Source organism: Macaca thibetana, chromosome 9 (assembly GCF_024542745.1).
Source record: "Macaca thibetana thibetana isolate TM-01 chromosome 9, ASM2454274v1, whole genome shotgun sequence".
In the NCBI taxonomy this organism is placed as follows: Eukaryota; Metazoa; Chordata; class Mammalia; order Primates; family Cercopithecidae; genus Macaca; species Macaca thibetana.
The window spans coordinates 49,327,357-49,346,186 of NC_065586.1; the positions used below are offsets into that span (position 1 = coordinate 49,327,357).

At 36.9% G+C, this 18,830-nt stretch overlaps 1 protein-coding gene across 10 annotated transcripts in view; it reads right to left on the bottom strand.

The window, feature by feature from the left end:
- Window positions 1-18,830, bottom strand: part of CCSER2 (coiled-coil serine rich protein 2) — a 188,440-nt gene that overhangs the window by 69,520 nt on the left and 100,090 nt on the right. For 9 of the 10 annotated variants that reach the window (XM_050803815.1, XM_050803821.1, XM_050803820.1 and 6 more), the window contains 2 exons: window positions 12,599-12,761; window positions 511-706 (listed from right to left, as the gene is read on the bottom strand). In XM_050803815.1, the coding sequence (XP_050659772.1) occupies window positions 511-706; window positions 12,599-12,761 (359 nt within the window). Of the gene's footprint in view, window positions 1-510; window positions 707-12,598; window positions 12,762-13,441; window positions 13,622-18,830 lie in introns of those variants that run through there. The other variant, XM_050803824.1, reaches the window with a different exon arrangement.

The window sequence follows — 18,830 nt, forward strand, 5'->3', positions numbered from 1 at the left end:
TAGATTTCCTCAGAAAAAAAAAAAAAAAAGAGAGAGAGAAGATTAAACGTGAAGATCCCAACAAAAACTGAATTATATGACTATCATTATGTAAAGCAAAAATTGTTGTTTCTTATTTGTCACTTATTTCAAATCATAGTAGCAGCCCCTGAATACTGAATAACTACTCTGTTTCAGGCATTGGATTAGCCAATTTACAACTACTATTTCTAATTCTCTCAACAATCTTACAATGTAGTTATTATGAAAATAAAGAAACAGAAGCAGAGATTGCCTTACCAAATATCATACAACTCGTGAATACCAGGGACTGTGTAATGAGACCCTCATGCAATATCCCACAGGTTTTTTTCCACAAAACTTTCTATTATATACTATTTACAAGCATTATTCTACAGAAACCTAAAAAAAATTAGGAACCCAAGTAACTATTTAAAAAAAAAAAAAACTAAAGTCAATCCATTTTGCAATTCAAAATATCAGAGCTGGAAATGTTCATTACGTACTCACCTGATGCAGGAGACGTTTCAGTTTGAGTAACTGAGTTTTTACAGCAGTGCAATCCTGAACCATGTGCCGAAGGGTCATCTCATCCAGTATCACTGTATTTTCTGGTACATCAACAAACATCTTCTGAGCCTGGAAAAAGGGCATTCCTCCATAGCTTTCAAAATGACCCAAAGGAGATTCTCTATAGGGAGAGCCTCTGGAAGGGAAGAAGGTGGAGGGAAAAGATACACAATACAATTTCAGAAAGAAATAAGGATAATGAAATTATTGCAGTGATTATTACAAATCACTTATCATTATCACCAAGCCTCTGACTTGCACTCACCTCAGTCACTGATATGTTTCCACAAAAGGTGCAATCACCTCTAGTTTATTAAAACAATTATCTTCTGTATCCCCCATCCTGTGTGTATTTTACATACTGGAAGAATAAACCTTCTTTAGGAACTGGGATAGAAACAAAATCCTCTGGAAAGACTTTATCTGAAAAAATTAAACTTATTCTTCCTTTTCTGCAATGACTGTTGTTCATCAGTTTTTAACTTTGTTTAATCTCTTAAATTGCACACCTTTTTTAGCCCCATAACAATGCTACCAACATTAACTCTCAATTTGTATACATCCTTGGACTCCCATTTCTTGAAAGTCCCAACAGGCAGTTAAGACGAATTTTTTGTTTTTATATTACTAATAAAGCACGTTTTCCAATAAAGGTTATTTAAGCTTTTGTAAAAGTTTTATATATACAGCGTATTTCCTAATCTTACAGTGCATTAAAAAAATCTACTCTCGGTAACACCTCGTCCCTACTAAAAATACAAAAAATTAGCCAAGCGTGGTGGCACGCGCCTGTAATCCTAGTTACTTGGGAGGCTAATGCAGGAGAATGCCTTGAACCCAGGAGGTGCAGGTTGCAGTGAGCCGAGATCGCACCACTACACTCCAGCCTGGGCGACAGAGCTAGACTCTGTGTCAAAAAAAAAAAAAAAAAAAAACTACTCTAAAATTTTTTACATTTCCCTTCAGTTTCATACAATAACATACATGCCAAATAAGGAAAAAAAAGTAATGTGTTTCATGGGAGTAAAAAGCAAAATATTTTAACCAAAGTATTTTAACCAGAAGTCATAGTTACAGCAATATAAAATGGCTACTTTAATTCCAGTTGGTTCTTAAATTGTGACAAGAACCTTCTTTTTTTTTTTTTTGAGATGGAGTCTCGCTCAGTCACCCAGGCTGGAGTGAAATGGTATGATCTTGGCTCATTGTAACCTCTGTCTCCAGCGTTCAAGCAATTCTCCTGCCTCAACCTCCCAAGTAGCTGGGATTAAAGGCACCTGCCATCATGCCTGGCTAATTTTTGTATTTTTGTAGAGACGGGGTTTCACCATGTTGACCAGGCTGGTCTTGAACTCCTGATCTCAGGTGATCCACCTGCTTTGGCCTGCCAAAGTGCTGGGATTACAGGCGTGAGCCACTATGCCCAGCCGAGAACTTCTAATATATGTGAAATCGCACTTGCTGTATCGCAAATACACACACACACACACACACACACACACACACACACACACAGAGTAAGTAGAGACAGGGGTTGCTCAGGCTGGTCTTGAACTTCTAGCAAAATTTCAATATATAAGACACTGAAAAAATATTATCTCCAATATAATGGCTATTTTAAAATGAAGATTAAAGTTAAATTCATAATGCATTAAATGTGCAAAAATTCCAATGCATTAAATTTCAACCATATTGGAAACATAGAAATACGGTTTCTACCAAATTTTCTAGCTTTTAACAAATATTCCCAAATCTCTGAATTCTCAAATATTCAGTATGAGGTAGAGTTTTACCAGATTATTTTTCTCTGAAACTACTTCTCATTAAGTACTTCAGACCCGACTTTCTTTTAACCCAAGAAAAAGATTTTTAGAAATTTTCAAACTGTTGATCTTATGATGCCACAGACAGCCTGGATCCTATTTATTCTTCAACTTCTTCCCTCACCACACCTGCCTCTCTCAGAGTGACTTCTTAATTCCTACCTAATTACCTGAGATTCCCAAAGCATGCTACAATCTCACCTCCAAACCCACAGCCTCTGAGCAGTCTTTGCCAGTCTCTCCATTCTGCCCTCCACTGTGCGCACTTGACCTAGATAATTCCTCTTCATCTTAAATTAGCTGACACTACTTCAGAGAACATTTCCTTAAATCCCCTAAGGCAGGACTTGGTACTTCCATAGGTGGTTTTATAGAGACCTGTACTGTGTCCCATTATAGTATTTATTACAATATACTTTGTTTGCAATTCAGCCCAAATTATAAACTCCATGATGGAATGAACTGTGTACTCTTTTCCTTTGCATCTGAGTTTTTGGTTTTTTAGGTTTTTTTTGTTTTGTTTTTGTATTTTTGCACTGAATGCGTAAGAACCACGTATTTTAAACACTAGAATTTTTTTTAAAGCTTATATCTCCATGATTCTAAAATTCTGTAGCTGTCACATGACAAAAGCACTGCTTTAGAATTATAATCTGAATAGTTAATAATAAAATTAAAAGGTACTTCTTATTTTGCCAAGTGAGAGAGAGAGATTAGAAAGGGAATATACTGAAGGAGACTGGTCTGCAGGCTACACCATGAGAATCAGGTATGGAATATGGACATACATTGACATAAATGTGATCCAAATGCATGGAATTAAAAAATTTAAAACGTTTTAAGGAAGAGTAGTCTTGTTCATTGACACCAAGAACTGACATCTAGAAAAGCCACAATAGCCAGCTCTCACCTCAGATTTCAGTTTAAATCATATCTGACAGTAATTAGCTACTGAAAATATTTATTATCTTTGGGCCATAGTTTCTTTAACTCTCAATGTTCTCTACTGCTCATTGAACAAAGTTTATATGCCTTAGGTTCCATTTCAAACACCTCCACCATAAGATTCAAAATTAATCCTGTTTTTTTTTCCTAGTACTGAAATGCTACTTTCTTCAGAAGCCCTTCCTGATCCCCTCAACTAGATAAAACTATCATTTTATGATCCTTAATTTGTTTCACAGCATCAACTAAAGAAACCTATACACTTTTCAACTCCAATTGGATTGTAAGTCCTTTGAAAACAGAGCCATATCTTACTCATTTTAATATTATCTGCATAGATCATTTGAGTCCAAATTCAGCTGCTACTTACTAGCTACACAACACACAGGGCAAGTTACCAAATCCCTCTATGCTTCATTTCCTAAACTATAAAATGGGCATAATAACAATACTTGTCTCCTTAGGTTAGTATAAGACTTAAATGAGGTAATATATGTTAATATATGTGCTTGGACTAATACATAATATATAGTAAATATTAATAAAAATGACTTACTATCATATTATTATTAATAGTTTCCAACCTCTTTATCTTGAGACATTTCTTCAAATAGAAGTATCAAAAGAATACTACAATGAACAACAATATACCCTTCACCTATATTTACTAACTGTTAAAATACTGACACATTTGCTTTGCATCTATGTATTTGTTGCTAAACCATCTGACAATAAGTTAAAAGTGACATAAAATCCTACTGGGAGAAACAAATGAAGTTTTCTGGGGAAAAAATGAATATAACAGAGAAATCTTAGAGACAGAAAGAGGCAAAGATGGAACAGAAAACAAATATATAACAGGGATTATTTTCAGAAAATAAAAGGAGACTATGAAGATAGGAGGGAGCGGGAACACAGGACAGAAAGATAATGAAGATTTTAATCTCAGAATTTGAGATTTCAGATACTGAGAAGATGATGCAGTTTCCACATAAAAAAATAAATCTTAGAATGGGAGGTAAAATCACTTTCTAAGACTAAAGACACAAATCCAGGGGCAAATGTGTAAGAAGGGTGAGAAAAAATAAGAGATGAAGGGGGAATTACTGGCCATAATTCCCCACATTAAGTTTATAAATTTGTACTTCTGTATAAATTTTAACATTCATGAATTTCTAACAGAAAACTCTGGTAGTGAAAGCAACACAAAGAGTGCAAAGCTGCTGTAGCATGAACACACTAGAATGCTAGTAGCCATGTGTTAATGAAGTGAGATCTTATGTGGCCAATCAGAGCCCAGACAGGCAGGTAAATATGAAGACATGAACCATTAGAGATATGGGCGAAGGCAAAAATGAGTCCAGTGGTTTCAAAGGCATGAGAAATGAAAGTTCACTGTCTCCAATATTATTTAAACTTGTTCTTTAAGTGTTGCCAATAAAATCAATAAGATATATATAAAAAAAGGTGTAAACTAGAGAAAAGAATCTTGAAGAGATAACCTTCTTTACCCACTTAAACTGAATTCACATACAGTTCCAGAACCTGATACTAAACCCACAAGCATAAAAATCATTGTTGCATAATTATTTACTGCAGTTTTAAAGGAATTTCTCTAAATTCTATGGCTACACCCATATACTTACAAATAACTTTATTCTTCCCACTCCCAACAGAACTTCTTGATTACTAAGATGTGTGATTTTGTGCTAATCTAAAAGTTCATGATTCATAGGTGAGACTAGCAAGTGCAGATGTTTGTATGTGTGTGTGTGTGTACGTGTGTGGGGTGGGGACACTTTTCTTCTTCATTTCTTATGTAACCTGAGTCACAGTTTTGTTTTCATAAAATCATTAGTGTTTCGTGACCATTAATAAAAACTTTATACTAAAAGTTAAATGTACAGATTTTTATGTTTGTGGTAATATTATAACACAATCCCAATCAAAATTTCAGCAAGTTATTTTAAGGATATTGGCAAGATGATTCTAAATTTTTTATTAGAACAGGCAAAAGACCCAAAACATGCAAAACAATATTGAAGAAGAAGAAAGTCGAAGGACTAACACTACTCAACTTCAAGGCTTACTATACAAAGCTACAGTCATCAAAATGGCATGTGTGGTATTGGCAAAAGAACTGACATATCAACTGAATACAACAGACAGTTCAGAAATAGACCCACATATATATAGTCAATTGATCTTTGACAAAGGAGCAAAGACAGTTCAAAACAGAGTATAAAAGATAGTCTTTTCAACAAATGAGACTAGAACAACTGGACATCCACAAACAAAAAGAATGACATTAAATCTTTCACAAAAATTAAGTCAAAATGGATCAAAGACCTAAATGCAAAATGCAAAACTATAAAATTCCTATAATATGAAAAGGGAGAAAATCTAGGTGACCTTGGATTTGGCAATGAGTCTTTTGGATATAATATGAAAAGTACAACCCAAGAAAGAAAATACGGATGTTGGAAACGTTAAAACTTTTTGAAAATCTGTCCTGCAAAAAGTACTATCAAGAGAATAAGTCACAGACTGGAAGAAATCATTTGCAAAACATGTATCTGATAAAGGATTGGTATCCAAAATACACAAAGAACTCTTAAAACTCAACAAGAGAATAAATAACCCAATTTTAAAATGGGCAAATAGCTAGAGGCCATTATTCTAAGCGAATTAATGCTGGACGAGAAAACCAAATACCACAAGTTCCCACTTATAAATGGGAGCTAAACATTGTACTCATAGACCTAACAATGGTAACATAGACACTGGGGACTACTAGACAGGGGAGGGAAAGAGGAGCAAGGGCTGAAAAATTGTTGGGTACTATGCTCACTACCTGGGTGATGGGATCATCTGTATCCCAAATCTCAGTACCACACAATATATCCATGTATATGTGACACAAACCTGCACATATAGCAACTGAATCTAAAGTCAAAGTTGAAATTATAAAAAAATAAAAATGAGCAAAGATCTGAACAGACACATCACCAAAGACGATACACAGATGGCAAATAAGCATGTCAGAAAATGTTCAGTATCATTTATCATTAGGGAACTGCAAATTAAAACAACACTGAAATACCACTACATACCTAATAGTTAATGTTCAAAACACAGAACCAAATGCTGATAAGGATATGGAGCAGCAACAGAAGCTCTCATTCATTGCTGGTGGAAATGCAAAAGGGTAAAGCAACTTTGGAAGACAGTTTGGCAGTTTCTTACCAAATTAAACATATGCTTCCCATATGACCCAAAAATAGTGCTCCTTGATATTTACCAAAATGAGGTAAAAAATGTACGCCCATGCAAAAATCTGTATATAAATGTTTATAGCAGTTGTATTAGTAATTGTTAAAACTTAGAAGCAACCAAGATGTTTTTCAGTAAGTAAATGAATAAACAAACTGTAGTACAGCCATACAATGAAATATTATTCAGTAATGTTTTTTGAGACAGAGTCTCTCTCTGTTGTCCAGGCTGGAGAGTGAGGTGATCTCAGCTCACTGCAGCCTCAACCTCCTGGGTTCAAGTGATCCCCCCACCTCAGCCTCCCGAGTACATGGGACTATAGACACATGCCACCACACCCAGCTAATTTTTTTGATTTTTTTGTCAAGACGAGGACTCAATATGTGCCCAGGCTTTTTCTGAACTCCTGAGCGCAGGCTATCCTCCAGCCTTGGCCTCTCAAAGTGCTGTGACTGCAGGCATGAGCCACTGCACCTAGCCAGTTTTTTTGTTTTTTGTTTTTTTTTTAAATGAGATATCAAGCCACAAAAATATGTAGAGGAACCTTACATGTATTTTGGTAAGTGAAAGAAGTCAATCTGAAAAGACTATCTACTATCTGATTACAGCTCTCTGACATTCTGGAAAAGGCAAAACTGTAGAAACAGCAAAAAGATCAGTATTTACCAGAAGTTCAGCAAAAGAAGGGAGGGATGAGTAAGTGGAGCACACAGAATCTGAAGGGTAGTGAAACTATTCTGTATGATACTGAAATGGTATGGCATTATACATTTGTCAAGGCCCATAGAATATACAAAACAGAGTGAACCCTAATATAAACTATGAATTTTAGTAAATAATAAAATATCAATATTGACTCATCAATTATAATACAATCATGCAAGATGTTAATCATAGGAGAAACTGTATCTAACGGAAGGTGAGAAAGCATATGAGAACTCTATTTTTGCTCAATTTTTCTGTAAACCCAAAGCTGCTCTAAAAATATAAAATCTATTAGTTTAAAAAAAAAGAACGAAAGAAAAATAAAGCATGACAAATGAAGAGAAACAATGCCAGAATGACAGAGATTTCTAAAACTCCATTCCTCCATTAAAGCACTAAGAACACTGGCAAATTTATCAAAATCAACTTTTTCAGAACTCTAGAAGTCAGCCAAATGCTTACGACAACTAAGGAGCATTTAATCAATAAAAACTGCTGAATCTCAGAGAAACAGCAAGCTCTGTGGCATTTTAATTTATCCAATAGCCACACCCATCTCCCTACCTTTGCGGTAGCTTGAGAACCAAAAGCATTCCAACAAGCATGGCAGCTGTGAAATCCAGCAATCACTAGAGATTGGGGGACAAAATGGGTTTAGAACTCTCCAAAAAGCACCACTTCCAAAGAACTGCTATGATCTGATCTCTCTGGCTGCTCCCTAGAAAAAGCCCATTCTCAGGAGTTGGTTTGAGCTGATTCAAAGCTTGTTCATTAATTCCCTTATCCCTAGTGCACTGCTTAAAATCTCAGCTGCCTGAAATGGCAATATCAATTGGGACAAACAAGAAGCTGACCAAAAATCATAAAAGGAAAACCTGAGGAAAGAAACGTCCACAAGAGGCTTTGAAATGCTCCAATATAGTCCTGGGAATAGAGAAGAACATATACATGTATAGGCTGTAGATGTACATGCCAAGGAAATACCAGAGAATTCCCTAATCTTCCACCTTTGGCTGACTTTGAAACTGAACAAGCAGGAAGTGAAGGCCAAGGCAGAGCTGCAAACTACTTCCGGGGACTGCAGGTGTGCCTAAGTTGCAAACTACTTACAGGAGTTGTAGGTGTGCCTAAGCAAACACACAGAGCGCCCTGATGGAGGGCGGGAGACTTATTAGTACGAGGCATTCAATGAAATCTCCTTCCAACCATTAGCTGACCACTAATCAAACCAAGCAAAGACTTCAAATATTTTTTTAAAATACAGACTTTTTACAGAATCTGTCTAGAAAAGTCAGTAAACAACCACAAAAAAACAACAACAAATTCTGGCCAGGGAGAAATCTGATTTAAGTAGTTTTCACATTATTTGTATTGATTTTTTCAAATTTTTTGTGACAAGCAAGGAATGATGCTCATACATTCCCTTAGTTAAGTGGCCACAGTGAAGTGAGGAGGGGCAGAAAGAATGTAACTAATGACCAAACATGTCCCAAATTGATGAAAAACTTTAATCTGCATATCTAGGAGGCTCAACAAACTACAGATATGATAAACTAAAAGAGGGGTATATTACAATTTAACTGTTGAAAGCCAAAGAAAAAGTGAAAATCCTTAATGCAGAAAAAAAAGCCAGTGGGGGTCGGGGGGACTCATCACGTGGAAGACATGCTCAATAACATTAACAGCTGATTTCTCATCAGAAAGCATGGGGGTTGAAATATTACAAGGAACACTGCCAACCAAGAAGTCTACATTTGGCAAAACTATCCTTCAAAATAAAAGAGAAATTAAGATATTCCCAGATAAACAAAAACAGAGAATTTACTGCTAACACACCTTCCCTACAAGATACAGTGAAGTTAGAGACTTGAACAACTCACTTTCAATAATGGACAGAACAATTAGAGATATATGAGAAAGTAGAAGATTTAAACAACATTATAAACCAACAAGACCAAAAAGACATCTACAGAATATCTATAAAAATTAAATTAGCAATCAAAAAAAACTGCCACAAAGAAAAGCCCAGGCCCAAATAACTTCACTGGTCAATACTACAAAACATTCAAAGAAGAATTCACAGAAATCCTTCACAAACTCTTCCCAAAAGTAGAAGTGAAAGGAATACTTCCCAATTCAATCTGTGTGGTCCTGATATCAAAACAAGACAAGGATATCTCAAGAAGAAAAACAAAACTACAGACCAATATTTTTTAAGAATACATATACACACACACAAAAAAAATCTTCAACAAAATACTAGCAAACTGAGTCACACAACATACCAACATACCAGCACAACACACAACATACCAAATAATTATATACCATGACCAAGTAGACTTTTGCCAAGAAATGCAAGGTTGGTTCAATATCTGAAAAAGTCAGTGTATTACTCCACATTAGTAGAACGAAAGCGGAAAAAAAAGATTATCTCTATAGACACAGAAAAAGTAACTGACAAAATCCAATACCCTTTCATAATAAAAACACTCAACTATCCATGAATGGAAGGGAACTTCAAACTGACAGAAAGTCTCTTTTAAAATCCACAGCTAACATCACATTAACAGTAAAATATTTAAAATATTTATTTTCCCTCTAATATCAGAAACAAGACACACCTATTGGCTTTCACCACTTCTACTCAACAGAGGTTGTAGCCATAGCAATTATGCAAAAGATAAAAAGAAATTCATCCAAAATGGAAAGGAAAAGGTAAAAACTATTTGCAGATAACGTATCTTGTTCACAGAAAATCCTACAGCTGGGGTCCCCAAACCCCTAGCCAGGGACCAGTACCAGTCTGCAGTCTGTTAAGAACTAGGCTGCACAGCAGGAGGTGAGCAGAGGGCAGGCATGCAAGCATTACTGCTTATCTGACAGGAGCTCCACTTCTTGTCATATCAGTGGCAGCATCAGATTCTCATGGGAGCACGAACCCTCTTGTGAGCTGCACATGCAAGGGATCTAGGTTGAACACGCTTTATGAGAATCTAACTAATGCCTGCAGATTTGAGGCGGAAGAGTTTCATCCCAATCCCAAAACCAGCCCCCAACCTCCCACCTGTGGCCTGTGGAAAATCTGTCTTCCAGGAGACTGGTCCTTGGTGCCAAAAAGGTTGGAGACCACTGTCTACAGGACTAAGCAAACAGAGGGTTAAATGACTTGTACATGAACACTGCAGCCACTCAGGACTGCAGTAAAGCTTATAACAAAGAGGGAAAGTGGGCCAAGGGCCAAGCCTTTTTGTAAGCTCCAGGTAGGAACCAGTGAAGAGGAGTTTCACTGAAGAGGGTGACTGGAAAATAAGAATCTTCGGTGTAAAAATGTTCCTGGGGAAGTAGTACATTTGGGAAAGAGCTAGGTTTCAGTTATGATTAGAAGAATGTAGGTGAAGAGATGAAGAATGTGAGTGTGCTAGGATATGTGAGAATTCCAGATAGCATATCAAAAGGTGTAGAAAAAAAGGAGGTCTAGGCGGAAAAGAAAAGAGGAAGATTAGACCAGGTAAAAAGACAGAGGAGTATTACGATGAGAACATGAGTGGATGTATTAGTTCTCAACCACCAGTCTTCCAATACCCCTGAGTAAAGGATAAGGCATGATCCTATAACTAATGACAATAATAATGGGAGTTAAGGGACAGAAGAAAGCGAAGCAATACTCAGGAAGTTTTAGAAAGGAAAAAGGTCTTTTGCACATGCAATATTGAAAAGGCCCTGGGGCTAGTACACCCAAACCTTTCTAATATCAAGGCACAGAGAGAGATTAATAGTTTTAAGTTATGCTGGGGTAAGGCTCGTCTTGGAGGAGGTTTCTTTCTGTACCACCCATCCCATAACTTGCTCAGGTGGATCTGGGTGTCTCAAACCCAGCACCAACACCCCAAAGATTGAGAGTTTCAATGAACTGATCAATCTATATCCATTCACAACAAACCACTATACCTCAGCCCAATTGTTGGGAAGTTCTGTGCTAAGTCAGTCAAATTAGCAACCCCTAAGAATGCTGTACATTTTTCTCTCCTCAGTAAGAACCACTTGTGTGCATGATCCACACCATAGTCCCTTAAAATAAACTAAGTATAAGGGATTTGTGATCACGTTTTGGAAAATGGCTACATATTATATCTTTTACCACCTTTTGCAAAATCACAGTACTATATTTATACATAAAAGCACAATGGAGTCCGCCATTTAAAAAATATTTATAATCTATTCATTCTCACACTCATTTGACCGGGGACCCTCTCTTTTTCTACAACTGTTGACATCCAAGGAACAGTTGTTTGAAAATGTTGCTTAACTTTTCTGACAAACTAATTCAGGAAAAAAACACACCCTTTATCTTATGCATACTGTGTATGTTGTAATAAATTGAATTTTATTCTTTGCTTTCACTGCAAAGAATCTTAGAATCAATGTTTTCCTTCACTTTAGGAACTATACAACACCATGGTTTTCTTCCATTATTTCTTTAAACCAGTTGAACTATTTGTATTGTAAATGTGCTCCAAAATGACCTGAAATCCCTGTGGAATGAGATAAGAAAGTGAAAAGGAAAAACTAATAACTTCCATAGAGTGCCTACTGTAAACTAGACACTACTCTAGGCACTTTTACCCCTGATTCTCAAACACTGAGAGAGATATTATTAATTATGTTTTAAAGATAGTAAAGTGGAGATGGTTTAAATAAATTATCTAAGCTTGCAAAGCTAATCTGTGCCAGGTCAGGTTTTGATCCCAGGTTTCAGTGACTACGGAGCCTCATTACAAAATAAGATCTGATCAATTTAAAGACTATCCTCTACTTTGAAAAAGAAAAGACTAAACAGTACCTTCAGCACTAAACAGTACCTTCCTCTGTTTTTAATGGTACTTGTGGAATTTTTAAATTTTAACTTATTACATGAGCAAAAGACGACCAATCACTTGGCACTAATTTTAAATATTATTTGGAAAAACTATAAATTTAACAAAATTAACATTTCATCATTTCCAAATGAGAGCTAGAAAATCATACCATAACTTGAAGTCCAAAAAGCAGATATACATAAAGTATTTATATTTATGATAAAACTAATGAAAAAACATTTGGGTCAAAAAGAACAAATTAGACATATTATTCCAATTAGTACCACATAAAACTTGAGTGCTTTTTGGTGCCTCTAAAAACAAACCAGATAAAAACAGGTTTTTTGAGGGTTGTGGAAAAGGGAGAATTATAATTCAAAATCAGAGGACAGCAAATAAAATCTAAGTTAGGACAGTACTTACCTGCTCAAGTCACTTTTTCCATGGTGATGATAGTGGTCAGGGTGGCTGAGATGGTAATGCTCCTGTCCACTCCACCTCTGGGGTGGCCTTTTCCAAAAACCTTCCTGAGGCTGCCGAACATTTCTGTCTGGTCGGTCAAAGCGGTTCATATTGTCACACTCCACTAGACAGATTCAAAAGAAAAAGACTATAAACATGTACATACTCCATAAAAGTTAACTCTTATAGCTTGATAATTAAACGTTGCTGAAAATATAAAAATAATATTCTAAAAATACCAGCCATTTATGTTAATCACAATATCAAGATTTCTAAAAGCATAACCAGTTCTTCTGGTGAAAACTGAACTTAATATCATTCAAAATGAAGTAAATTATAAAACTTTTATATCACAGTCATGTAAACAATTAACTGCCACACTGTTTTAAAACAGGCAAATTATCCTGGAAATCAACATTATACATCTAAACACTCATAATCAGTTTTAGGTGGTTTTTATCACTGTCACAAGTTGGCTCTGATTTCAGAATGAAAATGACAGGAAACAGTAGATTTTTAAGAGAATTCATTCCTATAAATGACTGCTACAATTAATTTTCATTGATTTCCAGAAGCACAAATTAACTTTTCATCACAAACAAATCACACTTTTAAAATTAAGCTCACATTTTCAGAAAGAAAGACGCTTCAATCTGCCTGCAATAGGAGCTTGTTCTAAAGTCTAAAATGCCACTGAAAACAAAGCCAGTACTTTGCAGCAACAAACAGTACACTCCCTTAAATCCAAATACCACAAAAACACGAAAAGAATCTCTTTGAAACACCCCAAGCTTCTTCACTTACCCAAATACTTTTTCCTCACATATCTGAGCACTCACTAAGAGAGTTACTTTGCACAAGGGAGACATTGTGTTACCGACTGCCTACTCAGACATAGTTGCACCCAAGGCACTGCTGAACAGGCCTTCCTTCCTGCTCAACTCCCAGCCCTCCCTGTGGGAAGCAAGCCCAGTTTGCCCTGTGACTCCATCTTCACTCAGTGCTTACATAGCTACTGACTTAGGACCGTTACTAAAAATACTGCTAAACACTAACCCAAGCCACAGAACAGGAAAGGTTTCTCTAGTCTGAGAACTACTACATGAGAAAGTTCAAGTCCTGCATGTTCAGAATTCCTTGTAATAAAAAGCTATAAAAATCAACATAATCCCCATTTAAAAAAACAAAAACAAAAACAAAACCTCGCTTATTTAAATTACTGTTTCACTGAACCAAAAACTTGAATTTGAAACATGACGAGTGTTTCATTACAGTATACTGGATAAAAACAAACTTTGGCATTCCAAAAAAGGATATTGTAGTTTGAAAAGTACAGATGTTCAGTTCTCATATATACTGAATTCATTTTAATGTATTTCTTCGAAATGTGTAACAATTTACACACATTTTTTAAAGGACACTGAAATTTTGTTTATATTCACTAGAATCACCTTAAGAAGAAATATACATTTAATAATGTGAAAAAAAATTTTTTTCATGTTTTAAAAGAAACCTTACATTTGAACTTATTTCAATTTGTTGTCATCTTACAGGAATAAACCAAGTTTTTTTTTTTTTTTTTTGTAAGTTCACTTATAGAAAACTTCACAAATAAAGGCATGGTGACCATTATGTCCAAAAATGTCAGAAGTAGAAAATAAGATAGCAAAAGAAAATTTTAAATAATCATCTCGAGAAGGTTTTTCTTTTTGTTTGATGAGACAGGGTCTCAATCTGTCACCCAGGCTAAAGTATAGTGGTGCAATCATAGCTCACTGTAACCCCAAACTCCTGAGCTCAAGTGATCCTTCCGCCTCAACCTCCAGACCAGCTAGGACTACAGGCATGAGAGGCCATGCACAGTCTTTTGTTTTTGTTTTTTTTTTAAGAGATGGGGTCTTGCTATACTGCCCAGGCTGGTCTCAAAATTCTGGCCTCAAGGGATTCTTCCACCTCACCTTCCCAAAGTGCTGGGCTTACCGGCCTGAATCACCATGCCCAGGCTTCAAGATTTAAAATTGCTTTTAGCTTAGTGCCTTTAGCAACATCATATATAAATTCATATTTGTATTATATTCATAGATTCAGTCAAGACCCAGTTAAGTATTTCTACATGGTATTAAAATGTTTCTTTAGTTTAAGTAACTCTATATAATGAAGGGATAATCTACATTTAACTGTTCCGAATTCATATTTTTCCTCAATTTAGGCAAGAGAAATTCCACTCACTCCCAAAGCAAGAAACATTGTCAAAAAAACAACTTGATAGGTTATTCGAATGGTATCAACACTGTCCACACAGAGGACGAAGCAAGCAAATCGCGTGAATAGGCCAGGAGATGGGTTAAATATTGTGAGCAATTACAATGTAGAAACTGATGTGGTGCTTTCGTATTTGCTAAAAGTTGTAGGTTCCACATACAGACTCCAAATTGAGGAATCTTTATTGAAACTTGAACTCAAACATGGGCATAATGGCAAGTAAGCACTGGAAGCAAACATTTGCCATAACCACAAAAGACTAATGTTCAAACTGAGACAAAGTGGGCTTAAGCTCTAGAGAAATGACTGCTCCAAGATTCTGCAGAAAGTATCATGTTTAACTTCTCAAGGCATCCATCAATCACGTGTTATATATTTTAAAATGCTGCTAAAAAGATAATGTGGAACAACACTGCTGGTGGTTTCTTAGAAAAGATTAAAGATTTTGAGATGAAGTCTAGCTCTGTCACTCAAGCTGGAGTGCAGTGGCATGATCTTGCCTCACTGCGGCCTCCACCTCCCAGGTTCAAGCTATTCTCCTGCCTCAGCCTCCCGAGTAACTGAGATTACAGGCACGCATCACCAAGCCTGTCTAATTTTTTCTATTTTTACTAGAGAAAGGGTTTCACTGTGCTGGCCAGGCTGGTCTTGAACCCCTGACCTCAAGTGATCCACATGCCTTGCCCTCCCAAGTGCTGGGATTACATGCGTGAGCCACCACCCCTGACGCAGAGACTGATAAATTTAAATTTAAAACAGAACAGGTAAGATTAAGAAAGAAAATGAGTCCCTCTGAATATGTGTAATACCATAGGGAATGATGGTGGCTTGTGGCAAACTAAAGAAAAAACTGGTGAACCTGAAGGCATCCCAGTTCAAAAATTCAATGTGCTGATCACAACCAGATGCAGATGCAGGCGAGACTGGGCCCTAACGATGAGTTGAGAACCCCTGCTAGAGAAAAATACAGGCCTTCTGAAGGAAGTCTTTAGCATGAGATAAGAAACAAAGAAGAAAAAAGTGTGATTAGCAAAGTCCTCTGAGGGGGAAGTCAAGCACCAAATTTTCTGTTTTACCCTTAAGCTCAAAAATAAATTTCTCTAAATATTAAAGGACAACCTGACAAGTGTTTTATTGATACAGGCACTAAAATATCAACCTTAGACCCCACAACTGTTAGCTTACACTCAGGGTCACCAAAACACTCACGTGTGGATTTCTCCGTTGGGGATCAGAACATGATACTACAAAGTGTGGCATTTTGGCAAGATGAGTACTTTGAACTAAGGGAAACTGGAAATGCCTCAGAGGCAAGGTCTTTCTGATCTTCCTATCCTCTTGTTTCCTGCCCTTCTTCCTTCTCCAAAGTGAGTTACAGAAACCAGAATTCCTCTCCCCAAGGCAGGTCACAGAAACTAAAAATCCTCTCCCTCAAAGGAAGCCCTAAAACCTAGAAAGATCACTCACTCTCTTTTCCTTTCTTCCTTGAAGACCCTCATTCCAGAGGGGTTCTGCACCATATGTGGGAGGCAGGAATACTACAGAGAATCCAAGAAGAATCTGAACAGACAGTCCTTGCTGGGTCACCCTCCCTGCCCTCAGTCTATCACCATTAGATCATAACCTTTTGTCCAATCACATTTCTATACAGCTGTCCATTCTTTATCAAGCCTAAGCATAAAATCAGAGTTTTCCCTGGGTCTTTGGGTCTTCATTTCTGAAGAATCCCATGTCATGTACAATTTTGATTAAATAAATGTGTTACACTTTTTTGTTAACTTGTCTTTTGTTATAGGTATGTCAGCCATGACCCTTATGATGGTTGAGAAAAAGTATCGTATTTTTCTGCCCCTACATTCTCTGACATGGTATGGCTCTGTGTCCCCACCCATATCTCACCTTGAATTGCAATAATCCCCATGTATCAAGGGCAGGACCAGGTGGAAATAACTGAATCATGGGGGCAGTTTCCTCCATGATGTTCTTGTGATAGTGAGTTCTCATGAGATCTCATTGTTTTATAAGGGGCTTTTCCCCCTTTGCTCAGCACTTCTCTCTCCTGCTGTCATGTGAAGAAGGACGTGTTTGCTCCCCCTTCCACCATGACTGTAAGTTTCCTGCGGCCTCCCCAGCCATGCAAAACTGTAAGTCAACTAAACCTCTTTCCTGTATAAATTACCCAGTCTTGGGCAGTTCTTTATGGCAGCATGAGAATGGATTAATACAATCTCCAAAAACTTCCCTCCAATAACAGTCTCTAAATCCTAGCCCACAAATGTCCAGAAAACATTTGACCAACATTCTCTCCTTCTTTGTGTGACTACATATATCACTTAGTAGGGAAAGATTAACTGCACAAATGCATTCACCAGAACAAAGAGTCTCCTCATGGCTTCTTCCATGAAATGACAATTTAACAACTGTCATTCATAATGAGGTCACAGAAAACTTGTATCCAAATTAAAGATTTCAGTGAGGTGCCACTCTTCTGTGGGCCAAAACTCCACTGGTACTGGTAGAATTAGGGGCACTGAAACCATTCGTTATGGTTCACAGTGAGCAATCTAACTTTTTTTTTTGAGATGGAGTCTCGCTCTGTCGCCCAGGCTGGAGTACAGTGGCACGATCTCAGCTCACTGCAATCTCTGCCTCCCAGGTTTAAGCAATTCTCCTGCCTCAGTATCCCAAGTAGCTGGGACTACAGGCGTGTGCCTCCATGCTCAGCTAATTTTTTTCTATTTTTAGTAGAGATTGGGTTTCAACATGTTAGCCAGGATGGTCTCAATCTCCTGACCTCGTGATCTGCCCGCCTCAGCCTCCCAAAGAGCTGGGATTACAGGCGTGAGTCACCACGCCTAGCCCCAGTCTAAATGTTTATCAAACCTGCATAATATAATCAACAACCAGAACCTATAAAGGACTAAAACCTGTAGTAGAAAGCATATTATAAGACTCCCTAAACCTCTACCAGTCCCTGTAACATTCTCATCTTCCCAGCCAAAAAACTGTAATGGATGTGTATAGTCATTCGGGACTTAAGAGTCATAAAAACAATAATTTCCCACTTTCCTATAGTACCAAACCTAGATATTATTTTATCTTTGGTGCCTCAGGAGGCTACATATTTTAGATCCATGTTCTTACATGCTTTCTTTAATGTTCCTTTACTCGAAATAGCCAATAGTTGTTTGCCTTCTTCTAGAAAAATCTAAAGTACTGTTTACGTGGGATGTTTCCAAGAGTTCCCTCCTACTTTTCACAAGTCCCCAATCAAGACCTCAAAGACTAAATTTCCCTGCGATTGTACTTTTATCTAATATTTGGGTAACTTTCTGTTGTCTGCTAAAGATAAGGCAGGCTCTAAGATGCTTTCTCTCTGCTTCCACTCAGAAAGGGCATAAAGTTTCCAAGAGAAGTTGTTATAATTCTGTCAAAGTAAAATGCATTACCTAGCATGTGATTTATTCCGAGGAAGTAAATCCCTCACTCCTCACTACCAGCCCTAAAAATTACCATTAAATTTCCCAGATCATCAAGTCTCATTATTCTTCCCCTATAACTTTCCAATGGTTTATGTTTTTCCTCTGTGTTCTACAATATTTTTCTACTTGATCTTTCAAGTCACTAATTTGGATTCAATAGCAGTGATGCTTTCTGTCATTTACTGAATAAACTGTTCTGTTGGGAAATCTTGTCTTTTAACTCCAGAAAAAAATTGTGCTGCAATTCCATCTAAGTGATTATCTCCTTGGACTACTCTAATCCCCAGGGTTCTGTCATTTTCCTTGTTCTTCCTCAGTGTTACCTGTGATTTTTTTCTTTTTCAGCACTAGAACTCAGCTGTTTGCCAGAGCATACTAAGCGACAGCAGAACCACAAAAAGGTGTAACAATCTCTATCGCTGTGAGAGAGTAGTGGATATTGTCCTCAC